Genomic DNA, 24,450 nt, shown 5'->3' with positions numbered 1-24,450 from the left:
ATTTCGAGAATCCGGAGTTGTCACATCGGGACATCGGTAAGATGCTGGGAATCGTCCAATCCACGGTCAGCAGAGTACTAAAACGATACTTCGAGAACCTAACCATCGACCGGAAGGTGAAGAACGGCAGAAATGGATGCTCCGTCAGTGAAAAAGATCACAAGCGCGTAGTTAAGCAGTTTAGACGTGATCCGAGAAGTTCGGTCCGGGATGTCGCCAATAAGCTGAATTTGTCAAGTTCATTCGTCCAGCGGACCAAGCAGCGGGAGGGCCTGCGTACATACAAGGTTCAGAAGGCTCCTAACCGGGACGAAAGGCAAAAAATGGTGGGGAAGATGCGAGCCCGGAAGCTGTACACCGAAATGCTGACGAAGCCGCATTGCCTGGTAATGGACGACGAAACCTACGTCAAAGCGGACTTTCGTCAGCTGCCGGGCCTGTTGTTCTTCTCCGCAAAGGACAAATTCAGCGTTCCGGAGGAGATTCGCAAGCAGAAACTATCCAAGTTTGCCAAAAAGTACATGGTGTGGCAAGCGATCTGCTCTTGCGGAAAGCGGAGCGCCCCCTTCGTGATGACCGGCACGGTAAACGGGCAGGTTTACCTTAAGGAGTGCCTACAGAAGCGCTTACTACTATTGAAGCAGCACGAGGACCCGACCATCTTCTGGTCGGATCTCGCTTCGTGCCACTATTCAAAGGACGTGTTGGAGTGGTACGAAGCCAATGAGGAAATGAACCCGCCCAACGCGCCGGAGCTTCGCCCAATAGAGAAATATTGGGCGATTATGAAGCAGGCCCTCCGGAAGAACCCAAAAGTTGTCAAATCGGAGACGGACTTCAAGAGAAAATGGATTTCTGTTAAAAAAAAACTACAACCTGACGTTGTACAGAACCTTATGGACGCGGTAAAGAGGAAGGTGCGAGCATACGGGGTTGGGCTCGAAGTATGAATAAAAAGAAAATGCCAAAAGTTGTTTAATAGTTTTTATTTTACTGTCTAAAATTTTCAAAAGGATCGGTCTACTGGGCGAATTTCTACAGCGTTTTTTCCGTGATGCAATTTGATGTGACACACCCTTTATTATTATAATTTATGCAACATTTATGCATACGAGTTCACACTTTTTCTAAACAAATTTTAATGTCTTGTGAACTTATTTTCAAGCTAAACCGTTGCTTCTATGAATAATTGATAAGGGTACTCAGTATAAACAAAAATTGTCATTCCTGATTGAGAAAAGGTTCAATGGAAAACTCCATGTTTTGCGGCGCTGTGTAGTTGTAACGAGCATTGTTCTGTAAATTCAAATAGAAAAAAAATAAAAGGCAAAAGACGTTAAACTAATTATTTTTGTGATATATGCGAAAGATTCACACGAAGAAGAATTATGGCAAACATTCTTTAAAAATAAAAACATTGTTTAGTATATACTTATCAGGAGTTTACAAAAAAATAATTGAATCTTGTTCATCTTTCATAATCTCGCAAAGTTATACATCATGTAAAAAAATGGGACCAGTACGACACACATGTCGTAATTTAATACGACCGCAAAGGGTTATATTCATAAGTTCAATCTTGAAGCATAATCTTATCATGAATTTGACGAATGAATGATTGTTGAATGTTTACGTAGATACCATCAACCACATAAACATTCGTATTCACTATGCTTTAGTAGGAAAAAAATAAACAGTGAAATATATTTATTGTAAAGCTAGCCGATTACGCAGACTTTTGCATCTTTTCGCTTGAGATTGAGCATGAGAAAGCACTACTATAGTACTATATCGTTATTTTCAAAAATCTGTAAATCTGTATTAAAACCAAAAAAAATCTGTAATCTGTATCTACAGATTCTTGGTTTCAAAAGGTATGAAAAATCTGTATAAATACAGATTATTCTGAAGATATGGTAACCATGGTGGGCACCCTAATAAAAAAACAATAAAATACGGGTCTAATATTTTGCAGTAAGGAACAAAACTACCACTTTTCACGAAAATCTGAGAACCACTATATCGGTTTGGCATGAAATGGCTGATATATTATATTATAGAATGACGCCAAATGGAAACGAACAAAACATAATCTATGTTGATCGGAATCTGCCGCTAAACATTACATTATAAGTAATACTGAGGATATTCCATTTTCAAAATTCGACTCCTGTTTCCAATGGTTCAAAGCTAAAACATGATGAGCATGAAAAAAATCTGTTTTAGAGTGTTAGAGTCAATCGCAAAATTGAGTATACAACTCGTGCCGCTGTTATTTTTGAGTTTTTCGGGGTTATAAAGTAAATAATTAAATGCGACTTATATTCATCGTAAAATCGATCCATTTTACTCTCATGTAGTGATAAGAAAAAAAAATGGTCACATTTTTACTTCATGTTTAAATACAAACAAAAAATCTCCAATTAAAACGTCGCAAAATTGAGTGTACAGTTTGATTTTTTTTTTTCGAAAAGCTAATTGAAATCAGTTCAGAAATGTTAACAGATAACAAAAATCAATCTCCTAGTATTTGGTATGGCCCTTCTTTGGCGTCCAGCACTTCCTGCAAGCGACGAGGAGATATTTCTGGTCACTGTAGACGGAAGTGCCTCCAACATTTCCGTAATTGTCGTTTCCTATTCGATTCAAAGAGATTGGTTTCCGGCTCATCCGTATAAAAGACCTTTTTCCCAAAACTCCTTAGGTCTGTTTACATATGCCTTAGCAAACGGCAGTAGTTTTTTCCATATTCACCTTTGAGATGAAATACTTTTCACGGCCAACACGACCTCTCAGATTGTTCCTGTATGCTGCTCTCCGGACAATTTCTGCGCCGATAGGTCTTCCAATGATGCCGGCTTCTTCGGTAGTCAATTTAGGAAGGTTTGTTTTAGGGTTCTTTTGGAATGTTCACACAAATACTCGTTCATCATCAGAAGATAGGATCCGTTTACGTCCTCTACCCGGGAGATTTCCTATGCTTTCTTGGTATTTGCTATTGTCAGCAATATCTTTACTCGACAAGTCTTACTAATTATCATTGTGCTGGTAATGATATCTATTTCTTTCCTCTTACTTGCCATTTTGAAAAAACTTTTTCAAACATCAACGAAAAACAAAAACCAACACTGGCCAAGCAGTGGTTTGGCATTGACGTCACAAACTGACGAAAAAAGTACGCTAATTCGCAAAGATCTTACTAAAAAGGTTAATTTGTTGGAGAAATTTAAGGTGTACACTCAATTTTGGATGCTTAGAATAGAATGAATGTTTTCGTTACAGAACTCAATTCGAACAAGGATAACGGGCGAAATTCTAGTACACTTCGGTGTGTGAGAGTTTAATTTTAAATGTTTCATTCCTCTATCCGAATTTCATTCCACATGTTTAGTGATGATCATTATCAACAAATGATTTCTAATGCTTGATGTATTCAACGGTAACATTAAAATGAAGGTGAACAAAAAGAAATTACAATACAGTAATACTAAGCATTTAAATGATAACATGATTAAAAAGAGCTCAAATATTTACAGCTTCAAACAAGAGAACACCACTAAAAGTACTTACAAAATTTCGTCTCCTAATCGAACCCTGAGGATCAATACTGTTCAAGCTGCGCAAACTTTGCCGAATGCTATTGCGGCGTTGCAGCCGCTGAGTTTGTCGGTAGCGAGATTTGTAGACCCAACATACGCAGATGCATATCAGCAGCAGAAACACTAGAATCAACGCGGAAAGCATAGCTATGGCGACGACATCCGCCTTCCAAAACAGCGGATCAATTTGGACCTAAAAGTTGAAACCGTTAGATATGATCGTTAAGATTTCAGTTCCGTGCACTCACCTTCGGATCAATTTCGCACAGGAATGCATGTCTCTGGTGACACTCTTCGATTTCTACGTTCCGATAGATGAACGAGGTGCATCGATCGATATAGTTCGGATCCTGCACCCACACTTTTTCCGCAAAGCGCAGGTAGCGAGACTGTTGCTCAAGATAGAACCATAGAGCCGAAACGTCACCATGGATGAAGGGGAGCGAAGCGTTGTCGGAACGACAGAACGCTCTCGCTTCGTGGAAACTCATCGGTACTCCAACGTACATGTAGCAGGTGTCGATCAGCAGCGTCCATCCGGGGGGACATTTGCCATCCAGCACTGTCAAGTTGTTCATATGCAACGGCAAGTACTGAACTTCCAGTAGCTGCGGGTCGTCGAAACGGTCCCGGATGCGGGAACCGACCGCCAGTGTTTCGTTGTAGCTCCAGTAGTTCAACTTGGCGTCGATTTTGGTTTTCCACACGTCCAGGGTGCTGAATTCAAGGGAAAAGGTAGGATTGATATAAGCAGCAGCTCGAATATGGATCGGATGTGAGAGAAATATAATAAAAAGAGAAGAAAATCTACACCTACCTATTCCAATACTGGAATTCAAATCTGCGAACACATGAGGGAAGGCGTGTCATGCAGAAGAGTTAGTTGATATATGTGAAATAAAAGAAATAAGGCATGCAAATTTTGAGACATTGAACATAATCTAAAGGGTGTGTCACATCAAATTGCATCATGGAAAAAACGCTGTAGAAACTCGCCCAGTAGACCGATTCTTTTGAAAATTTTAGACAGTAAAATAAAAACTATTAAACAACTTTTGGCATTTTCTTTTTATTCATACTTCGAGCCCAAGCCCGTATGCTCGCACCTTCCTCTTTACCCCGTCCATAAGGTTCTGTACAACGTCAGGTTGTAGTTTTTTTTAAACAGAAATCCATTTTCTCTTGAAGTCCGCCTCCGATTTGAAAACTTTTGGGTTCTTAAGGAAGGCCTGCTTCATAATCGCCCAATATTTCTCTATTGGGCGAAGCTCCGGCGCGTTGGGCGGGTTCATTTCCTTTGGCACAAAAGTGACCCCGTTGGCTTCGTACCACTCCTACACGTCCTTTGAATAGTGGCACGAAGCGAGATCCGGCCATAAGATGGTCGGGCCCTCGTGCTGCTTCAATAGTGGTAGTAAGCGCTTCTGTAGGCACTCCTTAAGGTAAACCTGCCCGTTTACCGTGCCGGTCATCACGAAGGGGGCGCTCCGCTTTCCGCAAGAGCAGATCGCTTGCCACACCATGTACTTTTTGGCAAACTTGGATAGTTTCTGCTTGCGAATCTCCTCCGGAACGCTGAATTTGTCCTCTGCGGAGAAGAACAACAGGCCCGGCAGCTGATGAAAGTCCGCTTTGACGTAGGTTTCGTCGTCCATTACCAGGCAATGCGGCTTCGTCAGCATTTCGGTGTACAGCTTCCGGGCTCGCGTCTTCCCCACCATGTTTTGCCTTTCGTCGCGGTTAGAAGCCTTCTGAACCTTGTATGTACGCAGGCCCTCCCGCTGCTTGGTCCACTGGACGAATGAACTTGACAAATTCAGCTTATTGGCGACATCCCAGACCGAACTTCTCGGATCACGTCTAAACTGCTTAACTACGCGCTTGTGATCTTTTTCACTGACGGAGCATCCATTTTTGCCGTTCTTCACCTTCCGGTCGATGGTTAGGTTCTCGAAGTATCGTTTTAGTACTCTGCTGACCGTGGATTGGACGATTCCCAGCATCTTACCGATGTCCCGATGTGACAACTCCGGATTCTCGAAATGAGTGCACAGGATTAATTCACGACGCTCTTTTTCGTTCGACGACATTTTTCCAAATTTACGAAAAATTGACAGTGAAGCATGGCCAACGTGATCTATACACTCTTATCTGATTATAAGCGAAAGCTGAAGATATAATTCCTAAAAATTAAATTTCTACAGCGTTTTTTCCGTGATGCAATTTGATGTGACACACCCTTTATACGTAACTATATACATATCTAATAATACGAAATGAATTAACAGATGATTTACTTGTGTTAAGAAAACAGCTTGCAAAAACTATTCATAATGCTCAATTCTTACCTCTTAGGAATGGGTGACAAAGTGGGTAATATAAATAATAAAACGATTTACTTACATGGAACGATTAACGGTTATCATTTCGTAATCATTATCTGGATTTGCAAAAATATTATCCACGTAGTGTTGTCCGGCGGTACCAGCGACGATCGTGGCTCTCCCCCTCCAATCCGTTGCAACGTTGCTACAAATAAATATATATGAACAAGTGATCAACTCCATCAGCAATCATAGCAACTTACTCGTAGAACCCATTATGCGAGGTAGTTTGGTAAATCGGAAGTCTCACTCGGTCGAATCCGGACACCTCCACGATTCGACCACCCCTGTTGCTGTGCACGTAATTGTAGCTGAAATTGGACACGACTTGTCGCAGCACAACCACATCCCTGTAGCCACCCTGGTTCTGTGTGATATAGTTATTGTGGACCGTAATTTCCTGATAGGGGGACGACTGACGGCCTTCAACGTACAGCGATGGCCGGTTACGGTTCCTCACAAACAGATTATTGTGGATCCAGCCACGCAGTGATGTGGCCGAACCACGTGAATCCGCCCGGATCGACAGCCCTCCCTGATTATCCTGTACGAGGTTGTTCTGTGGAGGTGAATTGTTGATGAGTGAAATGTGACTATAACCAGACAAAAGCTTACCCTAAAATACAACGACTGCATGTTTTGGACATCTGCTCTCACGGTGGCCTCACAGGTCGAGAAGTTTCCATAAAGCTGTCGGCAGTTTCCGATGAAACGGTTTCTTTCCAACGTTAAAATTGGTGACACCTCGCCGACCGTCACATAATGAATTGCTCCACCAACGCAGTCCTGAATCTCCGAGTTGGAAATGTTGTGATGAGCGTCGCGATCTGTAAAACAAATTTTTCGCTGTAAAACTATTTCTCAAGAGACGTGACAAAATTCTTACTAAATCCAATTGCTGAAGTCGGTAGCGTTACAACCTCCGCGATGAAACCATGTCTAGCGGGAGCACCACTAGCGATCAATCGCACACTCAGCACGGGTTCGATAGTTTTGAATAATCTCTTCTGATTGTCGGAATCGGCATCGATCACTCCGACGACCTTTGCGGAAACATTGTAGATATCTCCGTCCAACAGCTGAAGCATATCTCGACGGCCGTATTCCTTCGAGTGATTGAATAGATTCGACTGCAGCAATCGGAATCCGAGTGGTTTCACTCGATAGGCACTTTTGAAAATTTTGACGCAATTTACTGGATTGTTGTCGTATTTGTAATAAACCACGACTCGCTCCTCCAGGTAAACCTCTTTATTTGTATCGCAGATATCTATCATCGAGAAGAGATTGTAGGGAAGATCCAAATCCTTCAGAGGACTATAGCTGGATTCGTCACTTTCTCGACCTTCGCCCGTCAACGAGATGGCGTTGATTCCCTGTCCAAACGCACCCGAAATGTTCAAAAAGTTCAAATGAATCGCATCACTCGGCGAGACCAAATTGACTGCATGATGGGCACTGTTTGTAATCGACACAAAACTTATACTGGGATTCTTCGAAATAGTCTGCACGGCGGGTGATTTCTCGCCATGTAACATTCCAGCCCGCTCAATACGGACGAGTTCCAACACACTTTCCACAGGTCTACCCGTCGAATGAGTTATTGCATCATGAATCCTATGCTCGTACAGACTTGCTTCGAACTCCGGATTGGCAAATCGAATTCCACCCCAATAGTTTTTCTGCTCCGGCTCTCCATTGCAGCTGATGAACACGAACTCGGAATCCCATCTGCACTCATGACGCCTTCCGTACAGTTGACCGTTCAGCCGTTCAGGACAGTCTTCAACTCTCAACTCATCACCATGACACTCCATCGGTTCGACCCATGTCCAAATCCTGGTCAGCGAATTTGTGTGGAACTCAATGCGTCGATCGTGTCCGAAGAACACATCCAGCGGATCGTAACCCAGTTCACGACACACAACCTGAGCGTTGCGTTCGGTGAATCTTCGGTCGCATATCGGAATCCACTGCAAGGTGGTATGATTGTAATACTCCAGGAAGCCCTCTCGTATTTTTTCGTTTTCTCGCTCACTTCCGGAACAGTTTCTGTTGGTGCACAGTCGAATGGAATCATAGTTGACCATGTTCTCGAGGGATCTCTCCACGCGATTCAGTTCTTCTGAGAATTTTTGGCGAGGTTTCATGATGATCTCACCGTCGCGAGTTCCCCTCGCAATCAATGTTCCCAATGCCAGTATCCCAACATTCGGGGCGAACTCCATCACAACTCCCGGATAGACACTCATTGTGACCCCCGGCATGATTGTTATGTCGGCATTAACTACATATGGTTGCTCCCGGCGAAACACAGAGATGTCTTCCATGATTTTACCACCCAAGTTGTTCGTCGAAGACGTCCGATCGTTTGTGGCAGACACCGAAACACTTCCATCGATACTATCCTCAATCAGGTACGGCCGGTATTGCGCCTCGGCATGGTTATTCCAATCGTTGAAATCGAAAATCCTCGCCCGGATGTGCTGTTCATCCTGCGAACCCCACCAGTTCTCCCGAACATCCAAAAAGTTATTCAATCTGGCCGATTTGATACCGGCGATCAAGTCATAGTCCTGCTCATTATTCGAAATCACGTTTCGATAGATTTTCACCTTCTGCACGCCACCGAATCCGATCACACAGGTCGGTTCCTTGGCGTTTCCACCGTCCCCTCGAATGAAATTCCGCATTTCCGATCGCTTCGGAACGATCTTTTCATTGTTTTCGATGTGATTGTACGCAAAAATCGCCGGGATTTCGCCCAAAATTTCACTCTGACTGTCCGACTGAAATTCTGCCATATATTTCCCGGAGTTTTTCACGATTCGATTGTTATCTATCCGAAGTTTCTTCTCCATTCCTTTGAATCCGATCAAACCCTGGGCGCAAGTATTCTCCATGAAAATGTTGGAAGAAATATTCACCGCGGCGTAGTGACCATCGATCAGGATTCCAAATCGCCTGTTTCTAACCCAGGTGTCATTTCCCAGGAACACCGAATGGGTAAAGTTCTCGTTGTATTGCCACACGTACGGTAAACTGAGTTCCAACCCACCGAAAGAGTTACTTTCCAACGTTGTATCTTGCAGAACATAGTGGAACAGGTTATTTGATGATCGCAGATCCTTCGAAAACTGCCGAATCCCTCGTCCGTTGTCCCGTAGCATACTGTTGTTGACGTGGATCGTTATCTCCGAAATGTTACTCTCGTGAACATCCCAGAAAGGGGAATGTACGAATATCGCTTCCTCACGATTATGACTGATCTCACAGTTCACCAGCTTTATCGACTCGTTCGCCTTACGCAGATAGTGTTCATTGTTCTGTCCCAAGTAACGATTGTAATAGGTGGCTGTCATTCCGCGGAAATTCCGTTGAATTTTCGTCGATGTAATCTGAAGTGTCGGCACCGGACCACGCACGATTCGCTTCCGGATGTTTTGTACTGGTGCTTGAATTGATCGCAAAACGAGCACGGCCCCTCCCAAAGCGTTATGACCACTTTTGTAGTGAAGGATCGCACCGTAACTGCTAGTGGTGAGCGGAAACACACTTAGATCCCTCTTGACCTGCCACACATCGGAATTTGTGTTACCGGCCAAAGAATCGAATATCCAAATATCCTCCGTCGATCGGTTCTCAATCGGGTTCAACAGCTGGAAACCGATCACGTATCCAGGCTGACAACGGATCGTAATCAGCTTTTCGATCGGATCATCGTGTACCGGGAGAGTAATGATGTGTTTGATTTGCCACTGGTCAATATCGATGTTTTGCGAATCACGTGGTAGCATTATTGGCCTATACTCCGAGTCGTCAATGTTGAAATCGGGAACCATGTTGAACCAACTGGTGATTTCCCTTTGTTCCATTGCCGCCAGGACAGAATCATGATTGATGCCAAATCCTCGATTGTCTCTGATGATGCTTCCATGGATTTTCAATCCTAGCTGTTTGATACTTATTCCATTGCCACGATTGGATGCAAACTCTGAATTCTTTATGTTGTTAACCGACGATCCGGCGTAGATATCCGAATAGATCACCCCCAATCCATCCTGGAGATTTTCCACCACTCTTATACTGTCCAAATTGTGCCGAGCGAAATCCATTTGAAGTGCTGGCTTGAATGTATCGGTCATATAATCGAACAGTCCAGCCTTTTCGATAGTTACGTACTGAAGATCTGCTCTTTCAGCCAGTACTCCAAAGCGCAGTCCAGCCCAAGCCCCTTCATAACATCTAACTCCTACGTCGTTTTCGTGACTACAAGAATTCTCGAACTCACCCCGAGAAGCTCGCTCAGATCGACACTCTGTTATATCGATATCATGCTCGGTACACCGAACGTTCGAAAGCAGTACATCTTCCGAAGTACCCGCACCCGGTACCTCCGATCGCAGCAACCTCCAATCCCTTGGATTGAGCGCCAACCCGAGCTGATGGCAAACCAACGCCGCATTGATCATCGTCCAACCGTAATCGCATACAGTACCCCAACGACCCTCCGTGTATACCTGCAGTCTACCCTCGTGATCGGAGATACCTCCAACCAACCGAACGGGACTCTTAGGCGTTTGATGTTCCGTAGATTCTGCATCGAGGAACGACTCCGTTTCGATATCCATCGCAACCTCCGTATCCATAATAATCGCTTCCGTAGTGTCGTTCTCCATCATGACCGCTTCCCGCTTCAGTGTGAACAAAATATCATCCGGTTTGCGGCCTCGCGCTTCGAGTTTTCCAGTAACCATCATGCCAACACTTGGAGCAAAGTTCAGAATAACTCCCGAGTTAATGATCAGCTTGCCTCCGGGCCTCACATTGATATCCCTCTCCACGGTATAACTTCCAGAGGGCAGAATCTCCTGACCATCGACCTCCCCACCGATGCGATCGCTACCTTCTTTATAGAAAAATGGTACAAATTTTGCATACTGCGCAATGGTTTGTGTGCCCGGATTGGAGTGATGCAGCAAATAGGGAAAGTATTCGATTTTCGCCAAGTCATACCGATCTTTACGATGAAACAGCCGTTCGTAGATCTTCTCTTCCTCCTGATAGCCGAGCCAGTTGTAAGTCACATTCAACGCCTTGCTCTGATCGGACAACTGCGACCCCACTTCGTAATTGGACTCATAATTGGAAATGATGTTCCTGAAGACGTCCACATTGTTCGAAGATATTACCACCGGAGCGGCGACACGAGACCTTGGATTCAGACGACCTTCTCCACCCAGACCTTCCCCTTCATCTTCCAGTGGACCGAAAGCTTCCTTGATTTTGTTGTTTTTCACAAAATTCCTCGTGAACAGTAGCCACTGGGTTTTGCGATCCGTATTTGGGGATAATCCCAATGAAACTACGAAGATGCCCCTGTTGTACATGAAATGATTATGTTGCACAATCAATCGCACCGGTAGATGACGGAACTCCTCCCAGGCTTTGTTTCGAATGAGCAGCGAGCCATACCTCCCTTTCAGAAACTGATTGTACTCGATCTTCCCTTCCAAATTTAACGCCGGTGTTATCACTATTCCAATTTTGTTCGAATGCTCGAAATTGTTGTGACCTATTTGAAGTCTCAGTCTTCGATTATCGATCGTTTCGAACCAACAAGACTGTATGTCGATCGCATTGCCCGAACTATCATTGAACCAATTACCGGTGATGTTAACCCAAGAATCGCCACAATAATTCCCATGCAAAACACCGACCTCCAGATTGTTCACTATGTTGGAGTATTCAATCGTGGTGCTTTGATTGAATTCCAGAAATTCTTGACGATCCTTCGTAGTTTGATTCAACCAAACGGCGAAACCATAACCTTGGTTGGAACTCAAGGAACTTCTAGAAATGTTTCTGTTTCCGCCGTAATATGTTACGTTGATCCCATCTCCGACGTTGAAGCTAATTTTCGAATCGGTGACATTGATGTCTCCCGCTCCACTGGTGACATGCAAACCTGCTGCATGTTTATTGTTTGAGATCACTGAATCGTGAACGTGAACTTGTGACCGGAGATTGTCGATAGCAATTCCACGGCCTCCATTATCCACAACGGTTGCCTGCGTAACATTGAGATCATATGCCTTCGTAACACCGGCAGTTACACGGAAATGAGCTAACACCTGACTCCTGGGCTCGGCTAGAAATTTGATAAACATTTTCTCCCGAGTACTGGTGACACTTTGAGGTCGCGTGAAATTGCGAATGTTCCAGGAAGCTAGGAGTCGATCGCTCTCTGACATACCGTCATAAATTTGGATAACAGAACTCTCGTTACGAGCAACTTCAAAGTAGACAAAGTGTAGCGTCAAGACGTAACTATTACCGGTGGTCAACGATTGCGAACATTGCTTTTGGGATAAAGCGAATTGAGATTGCTCGAATGACAGATGTAAGGGGTATATCTGCCATGCGGTGGTTGTGAGGGTACAAAAGTCAAACAATTTGCTCCGATCAGTGCGTTCGTGTGCACGTAAATCGTGACCAACATAACGTATACCATCAGCTCCATTTTCGCTGACCGTTACTCCATCGAGCAACGTAGATCCATAGCTTGAGTTCACGAAGATCCCAAAACCGTTACTTCTTCTCACCGTAACATCCTTGAAATTAAACGCAGCATCATGCCTGGTGACGTTGATGCCGGTGAACGATGAATGATCGATTAGCACATGGTCTAATATCGGAGGCACTCCAAGCACCATAATCGCAGCTTCCACACTCCCTCCTCTTCCCGTCCCTGCTCTAATAATTTCAACATTCCTCAACTCCGACAGCGAGATGAAATCATACAATATATGATTGTGCGCTAGCGTTTCCTTACTCTCAGCATTCTCGAACCGAATTCCCCGCCAATGGGGCGTCACTTTATCGAACAATGGTAAACACTGGATCCCAATATCGCTATGATAGTCACAAACACCCGAGCCGATCTGTCTGCTCTCCCAAGCGCAATCGAATATCGAACCTTCCGTTCCAACACATCGTGGGTCTTCGTACAACAGTCTCGGTGCATAATTCTGTATGCGATCCATCCAGTACCAGAACCGTCCACCCTTGTAACCCATCTGACGACAAACCGTTTCATAATTGGAGATCGTCCAGCTGAAAGATAAAACACATTAACCATCGATTAACATCGCTTCCTGTATTACAGCAAAACTTACTTTTTGGAGTTGGTACAAACAGAGCGCCATTTTCCCTTGCTCAACAGCTGGAGTCTCCCGGCCAGAGGACTTGGTCCGTCCACTAGTCGAGCGCCCACTTCTCTCGGATCTGACGCTGCATCTTTGTAGCCCGAGTTTGGCAACGACGAAAAGATAATCTTGTTTTCCGATGAACCCTATGTCGCGAGGAGAAATAGAAACGAAACGTAAGAAAACATCACTAATCCATATTAATTACAGCAGTTTTTCACACAATTACATGCAGCTAATGAGAGTACAATTCAATCTGCTAGACGTAAATCGGAATAAAATCGAAAGCTTGTAACAGTAACCATGTTTTAATGGATGAATTCCGGGAAAAGAATTCATTCGCACGTTTGCGGGAGGCGCAAAAATGTAGGTGAAGCGCTGAAGTTGGCGCAATTACCGCGCCATGCCGTACATGGAAGTGGGAAGTTTTTCTGCGCGTAAAGGACGGTATACACTAGGGATGGAAAAGAAACGATGTATGAAATTATTTGGTTTTCCTATACCTTAGTTGTTTATTTTTTATTAAACATAAGCGACAAATGTACAAGTCAATTGACCATGGAATTGTTTTTATTCGACTACGTCATTTTAATTGAATAAAACTCATAAGGAAATCGGCACCCTATGAGACACGGTTTTATGAAATACTGTTCACGTTGATAATGGGTGTGTCACATCAAATTGCATCACGGAAAAAACGCTGTAGAAATTCGCCCAGTAGACCGATCCTTTTGAAAATTTTAGACAGTAAAATAAAAACTATTAAACAATTTTTGGCATTTTCTTTTTATTCATACTTCGAGCCCAAGCCCGTATGCTCGCACCTTCCTCTTTACCCCGTCCATAAGATTCTGTACAACGTCAGGTTGTAGTTTTTTTTGAACAGAAATCCATTTTCTCTTGAAGTCCGCCTCCGATTTGACAACTTTTGGGTTCTTCCGGAGGGCCTGCTTCATAATCGCCCAATATTTCTCTATTGGGCGAAGCTCCGGCACGTTGGGCGGGTTCATTTCCTTTGGCACGAAGGTGACCCGTTGGCTTCGTACCACTCCAACACGTCCTTTGAATAGTGGCACGAAGCGAGATCCGGCCAGAAGATGGTCGGCCCCTCGTGCTGCTTCAATAGTGGTAGTAAGCGCTTCTGTAGGCACTCCTTAAGGTAAACCTGCCCGTTTACCGTGCCGGTCATCACAAAGGGGGCGCTCCGCTTTCCGCAAGAGCAGATCGCTTGCCACACCATGTACTTTTTGGTAAACTTGGATAGTTTCTGCTTGCGAATCTCCTCCGGAACGCTGAATTTGTCCTCTGCGGAGAAGAACAACAGGCCCGGCAGCTGACGAAAGTCCGCTTTGACGTAGGTTTCGTCGTCCATTACCAGGCAATGCGGCTTCGTCAGCATTTCGGTGTACAGCTTCCGGGCTCGCGTCTTCCCCACCATGTTTTGCCTTTCGTCGCGGTTAGAAGCCTTCTGAACCTTGTATGTACGCAGGCCCTCCCGCTGCTTGGTCCGCTGGACGAATGAACTTGACAAATTCAGCTTATTGGCGACATCCCGGACCGAACTTCTCGGATCACGTCTAAACTGCTTAACTACGCTCTTGTGATCTTTTTCACTGACGGAGCATCCATTCACCTTCCGGTCGATGGGTAGGTTCTCGAAGTATCGTTTTAGTACTCTGCTGACCGTGGATTGGACGATTCCCAGCATCTTACCGATGTCCCGATGTGACAACTCCAGATTCTCGAAATGAGTGCACAGGATTATCTCACGACGCTCTTTTTCGTTCGACGACATTTTTCCAAATTTACGAAAAATTGACAGTGAAGCATGGCCAACGTGATCTATACACTCTTATCTGATTATAAGCGAAAGCTGAAGATATAATTCCTAAAACTTAAATTTCTACAGCGTTTTTTCCGTGATGCAATTTGATGTGACACACCCTTTAACTGTTTTTGCTACGAACTGATTATGTTGATTTACATACCAATCGAATCGGATATGTTCAATATGTTGTACATCATAATGCCCTATTCAGTAAATGGTTTAATTTGATGAAAATAGGAAGCATTCTCCCATACACTCGGACTACTAATGTTTCGATGAAGGTCTATTTTTATATATCGTCGCACGTAATTCGAAATGCAAATGTAGAGAACAAACACTGCAACGCTGTGGAGAGAGGAAATATTGCAATTTAGGTCCCATCACGGTCCCGTCGAAACGGCCAGAGTGTAAAAGCAGAGCATTTGAAATTTATATTGCACAGAATTGCTCCTACCAGCGAGCAGTCACCGTTCAATCACGGTAAAATTTTGTTCGCAACTTCAAATCCAATATAGTATTTTATGGAATGATACAAAGCGTCGGTTTACATGAAAACCGATTTGGTGGGGAGTGCTTCTGTATTTTTGCATTACACGTACATTGTTGTGAAAACATTGTTGTTGGTTTAATACGTTGCCAAATGTAGATTGAAACGATTACCAAGAAGCAGTTTTATTAGAAACTAACTGAACCGGCAAACTTCGTCCCGCCCAAAATTTATTTTTCGTTATCACATCCACGTTTTCTAACTAAGCGCACGTTCATGGACCCAATCGCAAAACTGTTCGTTGATTGATCTTCTAATCTACCCTTTAAAATTATTTTTTACTATAAAATTTCAGTACTTCTACCAATACTCGTCATTATAATATAAGATTATTTTCAGACGCAATTCTCGTGCAATATTTTTCATTCACTTGCAAATAACATGTTTCTCCGTTACATGGAATAAATGTTTGATACAGAGAATATGATAGAATAAAGACAGCCCTAAATCGGACAATTTCTTTCTCGAGTTTTGTTCTAATCAACACATTCAGCGATCCATTTTTATTTATATAGATAGAAGACGATATAGGAGCGCGTTTCATCACATTGACCACTTTCGAACGAAGATCAATTTCGTTACCGTAAACATCAAATGGACTAACAACGCTTGTCGATATGTAATTGTTGAACTGAATGTAGAATTGAATTTTTCGAATTTTCCCATTTTCCTTTAGAGATTTCCGAAAATTTTCAATTTTCATGTTTGGTTGGAATATGTGTAATATTTCTATGGAACCCCCTCTCCATTCAAGAGAAGAGAGGGGTGTCATACCATCATAGGAATATTTCTCGTACCCAAAAACCTCATATCCCAAATTTGGCTCCATTTGCTTTATTAGTCCTTGAGTTATGCAGAAATTTGTGTTTCATTTGTATGGCAGCCTCCCCTTAGAGATAGGGGAAGAGTGTCGAGCCACCATAGAAACGTTTATCGATCCCTGAAGCCTCTATATGCCAAGTTTGTTTACATTTGTTACTTGATTAGTTCTCGAGTTATTCAGACATTTATGCTTCATTTGTATGGTAGCCCTCCATTTAGACGGGGAGGAGTGTCAAACCACCATAGAATCATTTATTTCACTCTAAAACTTCCACATGCCAAATTTCGTTTCATTTGCTATCATAAGAACCTTCCCCGACTCCAAAAACCCCTACATACCAATTTTCATGTCGATCGGTTTAGTTGTTTCCGAGTCCATAATAACTCTGTTTAGGCCCTCAACATCGAAGGGAAATCCTTTCCGAGTCACATAAAAATCTTTGGTCGGGAGTCTCCGTCGGGCAGTCATCGAGTGCGGACGCGTTTTCTCCCGTTCCGCGCTTATTTTCGTTCAAAGCAAATGGAGTCCGATAGTGAAAACATGTTCTGGTTTCGTTCACATCGTTGTAGTGTGATAACTATAACCGTTATAGCGTGTGGACATTTATATTTCTAGGAGCCGGTCATTAGAGTGATATTGTGCCGAAAATTTTCCGTAGAAGTGCATTCTGACGGGGTGCCATTTTTTGTTTTGATGTGCATACTCTGGAGCCGCAATTGTAATAGCAGTAGCTTGTGACTGTTCATGGAGGTGAACGTTTGAGACACACGAAATTAGCGTGTTTTAGTTCGCGAATTTTGATGAATCACCGTCGGGAAAAAGCTAAGCGTGGGGTTGCGTGAATTTTCACCGCTTCACGCCTCACTTGCACCGCCACAACTGGGTACACGGCCCTTAACCGGTGATACCAGCACCCGCCACCAGATGGCATTGGCATGGGCGACAAATATTTAGATAGGTCCGAAAATGGGAATTCGGACCTGTACCTGGGATCATGAGGGTAATGACCGGGTCGAGAGGTTGACGACCAGGCTTGAAAAGGTATAAAGGGGACTGGAAAAGAAACCTTTGGACGGAACGGTCAAATTTTAAGAGAAAAAAGGATATTTCGCGTGTGGGAAAAAAGGCGATTGTTCGCGCGAATAAGATCAGTGAAAAGATTGGTGAAAAGAAGGAGATCAATCCGGGGTTTTGATCCGGGGAGGAAAAAGGTGCGATCGTGCGTTATCCGCGAGTGCTCGCGGAATTTCCCGGGAATTCGCGATTTCCCGACAGACGACGAATTATTAATATCCCTTCTACAACCGGAACATCGAGTCGTCGCAGCCCAGCTTCCAGGTGAGTGTAGGTTAAGGAAGTGGGTGGTAAGGCAACGTAGCCAAACGCGAGGTTTTTCCCCAAGCAAATAATAAAGCGTATGCCGACCCTGAGGCATTTTTAAAGGGAGTTTCGTGTGTGCCACCGAGCACCGAAACCCGCATTTACAAGCTATAAAAAGAAAATGGCTGCGCCCATAGTGCCCAAACTGCAAACAAAGGTTTATTTGTGTGTGAGAGCGAGACCGAGAGAAACAGGCTAGATGAAGGTTTCATATTCAACTGTTTATGATGTGGACAGTGTTTCCCGAAAACATGTATTGTATTTCTTGTAGAAAAGGGTGAATTGCTAGAATAAGAAGTGTTACTTCGTGTTTTCGTCCTCTTCGTATGCTCCCGAGAGGCAAGCTTGTATTAGGTCGTTACAAAATCGGCGAGTCTTAGTGATTTCCTACAGTTCGAGCGCATCAATTTACAGCAGTGATGTTATCATCGAGAAATAAAAAAGCTCTTCAACCCTGCTATCAGAACAATGACCTGGGTGATTGGGTGCAGCAGCTATGTTATTTCACTCTCTTTCAATCTTTCTCTAAATAGTATTTGCCGACCTCGATTCGGGATTCCGATATCGATCGGAAGCTATTCGTGAAACATCGTCACAGAGAATGGATACAATTTACAATTTTTCTATTTTGGTGAAAAGTCGCGAATGTTTTTAGACCCCGCTGAAAATTTATCTGGTGAATTATTTGTGCATCATGTGGCAGTGAATAATACACGAGAAACGTTTGTTTTTTTTGCCATTCCATTATATAGTTTGTGCATGTGAGTGTACCGTAGTGCAGTGAATCGAAGAGAAGGGAATTTGTTTTAATTTTCGGCAAAAATTAAATATACGAAAGCATACCGCGGGCGCAGCAATTTTGTACCCTGTTTGTGTTTGTGACATGTTAACGAATGAGTGTTTTTTTTTCGAATACGTAGTTTCACAGTGAAACTATCACCGATGAAGGAATTGCCGATATGGCCCGGTTGAGCGGACAGTAGCTCTCGCTGAGCTAAGTTATCTCTCTTCCTCCTTCTCTCATACACATTAACACTCTATTACTACTACTTCCATACGAATTCATTTTACAGGTTTTCCTTCTTAGGATACCTAAATATAATATTTGCCGCATGTCGTAACACGAGATTTTAAGGTTTTCGTTTAGTCGAGTGGTCGATAGTTCGCGTTTTCACATCAATCACATCACTTACCGCAGTGAATCCTGATTTTTTATAACCATTCCCACTAACAACTATCCCTTCCATGATAGACGCTAGGGAACCACGCTATAGAGGCGACCCTTCTGGCCTTCGGGCGGCGAATATCATACTAACATTCATTTCCTTCCCCTGGTGACTGTAAGGACGTGGCCGGCGTCGTTATTGACCATTTAAAGCTCGAATCACCGAAAATTGCACAACGAGAATGATTTGCTAGTCCCAAGTGCCATTCTGTGTGTTCTTTGTGCAAATTGGTTGGTTCAGGTCAATCACGAAGAGCAACTACGAATTGTACAGTCTACCCAAGCTCAAGCTCAAGCTCAACATCGAAGGGATATCCTTTCCCTTATTAAATTCACAGCCGCCGGCGGAACAACAAATCACAACTAAATCCCGACGGAAAATCAATGGAACAACACCAACCATCACAATTGTAGCGAACCGTTTCTTCCGCCGAGTAAATACACAAATTCATTAACAATTCACAGATTACATATATTTGACGATAATAATTCACCAAATTACGGTTGTAAATATAACCGATAGGAACATAAACTTCGCGCGAATAACTTAAATGGTCCTCCCGTGGTGGGCCAATCCAAGCTACCGTCGCTCCGCAGCATCCCAAATTGCTGCGCGCTGGATGCTAGTGTTCTATGCGATGTTTTCTGCCGATCGTGCTCCGCAGAATGTTTCAGCCGAAACTCTTCCAAAAAGCAGCCTTTTTTTTGGCCGCGACTTTTTTTTGAACCGAATCTCTTTTGAAAAGCGACTCTTTTTTAAACCGCGTATTTTTTTTTGAACCGTGGTTCATTTGAAAAGAGCCGTGGATCGTTCGCTCGTTCTGACGAACCGGCTCAAATGAGCGGCTCGTAAGCGTTCACCCATCTCTAGTCTCACCTCATTTTTAGTCCTTTATTTGTTATCCGTGGTGACCTTGCCAGACCATTTCGCGGATGACTATGGTTCCACTGTATTTGTAGGGCTCAACCTCAATAGCTCTACGCAGCCGATAATTTCCTGTTTGTTTATTTGAAAAAGCAACGTCATTCTACATTCAGTAAGAATCGACTGATTACTCGCGGTTTACTCCAGGTTTTTTGAAGGACTGTTTGGGCGAGGAATAGTGTTACACATCATGACCAAATTTTGTATCTAGTATTCAACCATCGCCTGCGATGAGAAAGTTCAAGACACACGAACTAACAAAAAAATAACACAAAGTAATTAAATTCTTATGCTAGACCTCTTATGCTAATCAACTAAACAAAGCAGACGTCCCGCACGTTATTCCCCAGCATGTCTACGATAGGAACTCTGGGTTGTCTTATATTTTGCTCAGGTCCTCAAAAAGGGGTTCTCTGGCTAGGTAGTTATCCGTACATTTACAAACTGCGTGATCGATATCATCGTAACTGTTTCCACACGGACAAACATTACTGTCTACGAGATTTATTCTGTGGAGATGCATGTCTAGCGAGTGGTGGATGAACATAAGTCTGCTCTTTACGCGAATACAGTCGCGGCTTACATCCAAATCTATGAACCACGCACTGTAACCGGATTTCCGGTGTCCGGCAATAATTGGTAAAATGTGTCTACATGTCCAATATTTTCCCCTCTTCATTAATGAAGCAGCAGCGTAATGACAAATGCATCATGTGCTCAAACATGACTTGGGATGCTAAGCTTATAAGAAACGTTATGTTAATGGAGGTTCGGAAGCTTCGAGGAAGAAGTGGTTTTAAAGAACTTTGTTTTTTTTTCGGATTTGCCTTGCAACAGTTTTACAATGTCAAAAACGACAAATTGTGGGCATCCAGTTTGAGGAATATTTCAAATAGTAGCAAAAACTTTATCTATGTGAAATAATCGAAGAATGAGAATATATTGAACACGGTGTTTATATTAATTCGCCTTCCGGGTCACACATCTTTGCGAGAGAGTTCGCCTTCTCGTTGCCAGGAATTCAACAACGCGAGTGAGGAAATAAGATTAGTTTCTACTAGGCTTAATCGACCGAAGAGCCTCTATTGAACTGAAACTATCCGAAAAGATGGAATAATGTTGTTCAGGCTTGTTGAAAATCATTCCCTATGCGAAGCCGATTAAGCCGAGTAACATAAACGGAACAAGGTTCCTACAGTTTACAAAAGGCGTTAGAATTTTCATTGACTACACCGAATCCATTAAGATGGAACCCATCAGTGAAGTATCTTTTCATGCAATTGACTTGTAGACACATTTCAGTTAAAAAAAGTGGAATGATAATAAGATGAAGCTGATCTGGGATCCCAAAAGTTTCTCGTTCTAACGACATATAATTCTACCGAGAATGGAGAAAATTAGTCGATTGTAATTATATATTTAACTTCCATACTGTAGAAACTGCGCGGATCTCTGCCTGTTCACAGCGAGGTGTATATCGCCCTGACATCGCAACATGAGTTACCCGTGTATTGTTATTTGACATGGCATTAAACGTTCATGTTTTTACACGCAACATTGAATGGTTAAGAAAACAACATTCACTTCACCTTTTCCCTTTTTCGCTTTCAATCCACGCTCGTGAATACCGTGCGGAAATTTCACTCATTACCTGTTTTCCGCTACACTTTGCGTCGAAAGTGGACGGAAGGAAATGTAACGCGCTAAAGGCTATGGCGCCCCTCAGTGACACACATTGGTTCCATCGGTGCACTATTGGAGTACAATCGAGTCATAGCAACTATTCATTCATAAAATCGAAAGGCCTTGGAACTTATACCCTGTAGCACTCATATGATCACAGGCATCTCGTCAGTTCTACGAAGCTGACTGTATTTTATCATTCATCCGTGATCGGTATCGTTCTTAAGCGCGTCGGACGTGCAAAATGTCGTCATTTTCTAATTGACCCGTAGAGAATCGCAGGCCGGTTGGACTTGATTCTCGCGATTTCGCACTACGATACATGCAAGTCATACCGACCGCTTTCCATGATTGGTTTAGTTCGGCTCGACCAATCATCTTAATTCATCAAACGCTGCCATAACCTTTACTCTCGAGGCGGATGTTTATGGCAACGAATCGAATTCAACGGCCGGCGTTGTAACACAATGTGAGGGTTCGTCCGGTCTACTTGTGTTTCCGTGAGCAACGTTGGATAGTTTGTCACGCGAACTAGGGCTATTCACCTGCTATGGCGTGGAGTCTACCATACGCTGAGTAATGCACACAGTGGAATGCTCTTATTAACATTTGAATTGGGTGGGTACTGTTACGCCTCGTAGTGGGACAGTTTTTATTGCGTGATCACAACAATTAAAATTGTCACGTTAGAGCATGTATGTATGTATGTATGTAAAAAAAATTAGTATTGGCGCATTCGTCATCATCTGTTGGAGATGATTCACGTGTAATATTACCCTGTATGGTCAATAAATAGAAACTGTGAAATGAATAATGAAGAATCACATCTGTGTAACTGTTAACTTTTATAAGCCAAAGGCCATTCGTCGCTTCTTACTATTCACTAAATTGTAATTGGGTCAGCATGCACGACTCCACGGCCCGCCTCGTTGGCCTAATTTATCCAGTTTGACCTGTCCGATTTACATGGCCTCAACAGCGCCCGAACTGGTTACGTAAAGCGATAATGAAATTTTATGCTCACACCACTTCATTACTGGGCAGCTAACTTAATTGACAAACCGGGAGGCGCCCATGTCCCATGTCAACCGCCTACAGTGTTCGCTTCGTCATCGGGACGTACATTTATTGCAGACAATGACATGCAGTGCGTTGTGCGCGAACGAGGTGAAATGATTCTTAAATTAATTAACTGTTTGAATTTAAATTTTATCTAACTAATTTCATCGTGCGCAGTAGATAATTGTCGGCTAGCTTGTCGTTCATTGCCTTCAAACTATTACTGTCAACGAGGGTGGGTCTGAAATTATTAGCCATAAACACAGTGTGTTAATTAAGTTCCTGGATTCAAACAAACAATTCAGTGCCAACTTTGTCGTGATATATTCCTCTCTATTCCGCACGGCGAATGAGGTGAGATGGCTCAAGTCACTGCATTCCCATAGGCGAATGGCGTGACTATAGTTTGTCACTAGGTGAGATTTGAGGTTGTGTCCTCATATGCTATCAACTCGGGTATCAAAAAGAAGTTGAAAAGTAAGGTAGCTTCAACAATGAAGCGAGAAACTTTGCTATCTCACGTCACTCGCCGCGTGGAATAAGGGGGATTAATTATTGAAAATTGAATCAGGTGTACTATCTGTCGAAAATTCTATTATTTCGATTGTCAGATAACATGCACATGTGTGTTCTTCGAAAAAACGTTTCTATGTTACTGTAGAACATTTTCTCAGAGTTTGAATTACTTAAGAGATTTAAAATGAAAATATGAGAATCACTGGCAGAAATACTTTCAAACCAGCTTAGTACGTTTTTGTATAATAATAACATGCTCCGAGTTTCTGCCGAAAAAAAATCCCCCCAATTTGAGACTTGAGACAGCTCGAAACATGTGAGAAGCTTTCGAAGCCGGTGTGGTACCGCTGCATGGAGATGGTCTCTTATTAATTCAAATTTGCGTCCATAATTTGTTTCACTTTAGTGCGGATCATCCATTGGAACGGTGGCGCTTGGTGGCGTGTAGTACCGGCTCGGATGAAACTAGGTAAAGACAGTGAGGCATAGTGCGAAAAGACGACGAAATGAAGCTATTTTCTGTTTCACGGATAAATTGACACCCTAACGAGACTGATGGTTACACTTTCTTGGTCGCGTTGTTAGAGTTCCGTCCACCGGGACCAATGGATGTGCTTCGATTCGTTAAACGGAGTTTTCACGAGCTGATCAATTTCCAGTCCAGTACTTATTTAGAATGAATTATAAAGAAAACCTATGCAGTTCTGAACACAAACTGTTTTTTTTTTTGCTTTTCTCCCTCCATATTCGATGTAAAAAAAATCACTGCTAATAATCATTAGAAGAGCCCCGAGCATCAACGAAACAATTTGAATTGACAGCCGAACATCGTATCATCAAATCTCTATAAGATCCAAGCACATGGAAATCAATGCGAGTAATGAACTAATTATCAACCACTAACTATACAATGGATGTATGGAAAAAAATTATCATTGAATGTCTAAAACCCAAAAAAAACCTATGCAAAATATCAGCTAAATCAGACATGATTTAGGGGTGTCTCAAAGCGCTCAAAGTTTCGATTCTTTGACCCCGCGAAAATCTCCTTAGGAGGTACATGAAATCATAAAATCGAAAAAAATACGATGCAAAATGATTTGAAAATGCATAAAACGTCGAGATCTGATCTGCCCATGTTTGCATAGGAGACGTAATCACCAACACCATTAGTGTTGGGAAAACGCATTTTTGTTGTTTTTTGCCTGCAAGCGTAACCATGCAAATTTCCAATGAAATGATCTGTCCAGTTGAAGGATATTATCGGCGAAAA

General features: G+C 43.0%; 1 protein-coding gene across 6 annotated transcripts in view; it reads right to left on the bottom strand.

Moving 5' to 3' along the window:
• Nucleotides 1-24,450, bottom strand: part of LOC129775387 (protein bark beetle) — a 69,515-nt gene that overhangs the window by 8,516 nt on the left and 36,549 nt on the right. For 5 of the 6 annotated variants that reach the window (XM_055780077.1, XM_055780082.1, XM_055780078.1 and 2 more), the window contains 8 exons: nt 13,162-13,337; nt 6,870-13,099; nt 6,599-6,810; nt 6,187-6,542; nt 6,003-6,128; nt 4,417-4,440; nt 3,848-4,316; nt 3,571-3,792 (listed from right to left, as the gene is read on the bottom strand). In XM_055780077.1, coding sequence (XP_055636052.1) covers nt 3,571-3,792; nt 3,848-4,316; nt 4,417-4,440; nt 6,003-6,128; nt 6,187-6,542; nt 6,599-6,810; nt 6,870-13,099; nt 13,162-13,337 — 7,815 coding nt within the window. The remainder of the gene's footprint in view (nt 1-3,570; nt 3,793-3,847; nt 4,317-4,416; nt 4,441-6,002; nt 6,129-6,186; nt 6,543-6,598; nt 6,811-6,869; nt 13,100-13,161; nt 13,338-24,450) is intronic. The other variant, XM_055780081.1, reaches the window with a different exon arrangement.

The sequence above is a fragment of the Toxorhynchites rutilus genome, chromosome 3 (genome assembly GCF_029784135.1).
Source record: "Toxorhynchites rutilus septentrionalis strain SRP chromosome 3, ASM2978413v1, whole genome shotgun sequence".
In the NCBI taxonomy this organism is placed as follows: Eukaryota; Metazoa; Arthropoda; class Insecta; order Diptera; family Culicidae; genus Toxorhynchites; species Toxorhynchites rutilus.
This window is presented reverse-complemented; position numbering and strand designations above follow the sequence as displayed.